Source organism: Colobus angolensis, unplaced genomic scaffold (genome assembly GCF_000951035.1).
Source record: "Colobus angolensis palliatus isolate OR3802 unplaced genomic scaffold, Cang.pa_1.0 Scaffold53, whole genome shotgun sequence".
Lineage (NCBI taxonomy): Eukaryota > Metazoa > Chordata > Mammalia > Primates > Cercopithecidae > Colobus > Colobus angolensis.
This window is the reverse complement of record NW_012118821.1, coordinates 13042280-13043669: the sequence shown is the minus strand read 5'-3', so window position 1 is coordinate 13043669 and position 1390 is coordinate 13042280. Positions and strand designations below refer to the sequence as shown.

Genomic DNA, 1390 nt, shown 5'->3' with positions numbered 1-1390 from the left:
AAAAAAAAATATATATATATATACATATATATATATATATATGTATGTATTTTGAAGACACAGACGATACATAGTTTCATTTCACACAGAGATCTGAGTTGTGAAGTTTGTTGTTTTACTCACCTAGACACAGAAAGTGCCCAATCTGTAGTCTGTAGCTCCGGGAGGACAAGCAGGTGAGGAGCAGGCAGAGCGCATGGAAGGTAGCCAGCCCCATGAGCCAGGGCTCAGTCCAGTCCGTCTGCTGTAGGAACACACCAGCAGACACTCACTGTCCTGCCCCACAGGGCCGGGCTCACAGCCCACCCACAGCCTTTTCCCAGGGCAGGGGGCAGGGGCCTCTCAATCCTGAGTCCTCCTGGGGCTACTCAGCAAGGTATCCGGAGAGCACTGCCGGGCCTCAGAGAAACATGGGGACAGGAAAGGGAGAAGGAACCAGGAGAACGCAAACAGGATTCTCCCCTCAGTGCAACTATAATTCATGGAATTCAAAGTTCAAGCACACAGAACTGAAGGCATCTCTGACGTGCCCCTTTTGCTGGTGGAACAGAATCATGTTTTTAAGTTGGGTATAATTAAAGGAATTACCATCCTTTATAACAATACTTGGTGATGATAATTGGTGACGACAAGGACATTAAGTGGATTGCTCAAAGAGATGCACTTGGCTCAGCCCCAAAGGTAAAACACGAATCATCATTTCAGGCTCCTTAGTCAGCACTGAAGGCTTCGGGGCCTTCATCGCCACGTGCACGACTTGATTTTCTCCAACCTCTCTGCAATACACTGAACCCTCCAGTGCTGCACTCCGCCGCCTCCTGGACTCCCCGGGACCCTGCCATACCTGGGGACAGTGTGTGGCTCAGGGACCTGAAGTAGCCAAGCTCAGATCCACTGCTGCCCAGTCCCCAACTGATACTCAGATGCCAATCCCAGCAGTCCTCAACCCTTGCCATCCCCTCCTTGAGCGCCTTCCTGCATGAGACAAGCCCTGCCCTCCAAGCTGCAGCCCCGCACAGCCCTCCAGGACTCCTGTAAGTGCCGTTGCTCTCTGCTGGGGGCCGCAGCAGCCTCTCCAGAGCCGCGCCATGAGATAAGGACACAAGCGCATCTGCTCCCATCAATTCACCAACCAGACGACCAGAGGCAGGGAGGTGAGGGGAGCACGGCTTTCTGCCCTGACCCCACCGAGTGCCCATGCCACCCCTGGGCAGCCACTCGGGGCGCGGGCTCCCCTGGGACCTGCCAGACCAACCGGGCAAAACGCAGGCCCCGCCCACACAGGGGCAGGGTTCCTCCGTGCCACGCCCACACGATCAGGCTCCACCACACACGCCCAGTCACACTGCCAGGATCCGCCCACATGGCCCAAGCCCCGCCCGCAAGACGC

General features: G+C 55.5%; 1 protein-coding gene across 3 annotated transcripts in view; it reads right to left on the bottom strand.

Moving 5' to 3' along the window:
• TMEM18 (transmembrane protein 18) overlaps positions 1 to 1390 on the bottom strand; it is a 9667-nt gene that overhangs the window by 7383 nt on the left and 894 nt on the right. Inside the window, exons 2-3 of one of the 3 annotated variants that reach the window (XM_011960967.1) lie at positions 374 to 844; positions 124 to 244 (exon numbers count right to left, since the gene is read on the bottom strand). In XM_011960967.1, coding sequence (XP_011816357.1) covers positions 124 to 217 — 94 coding nt within the window. In that variant the 5' untranslated portion in view covers positions 218 to 244; positions 374 to 844. Of the gene's footprint in view, positions 1 to 123; positions 245 to 373; positions 845 to 1390 lie in introns of those variants that run through there. The other 2 variants (XM_011960966.1, XM_011960965.1) reach the window with 2 other exon arrangements.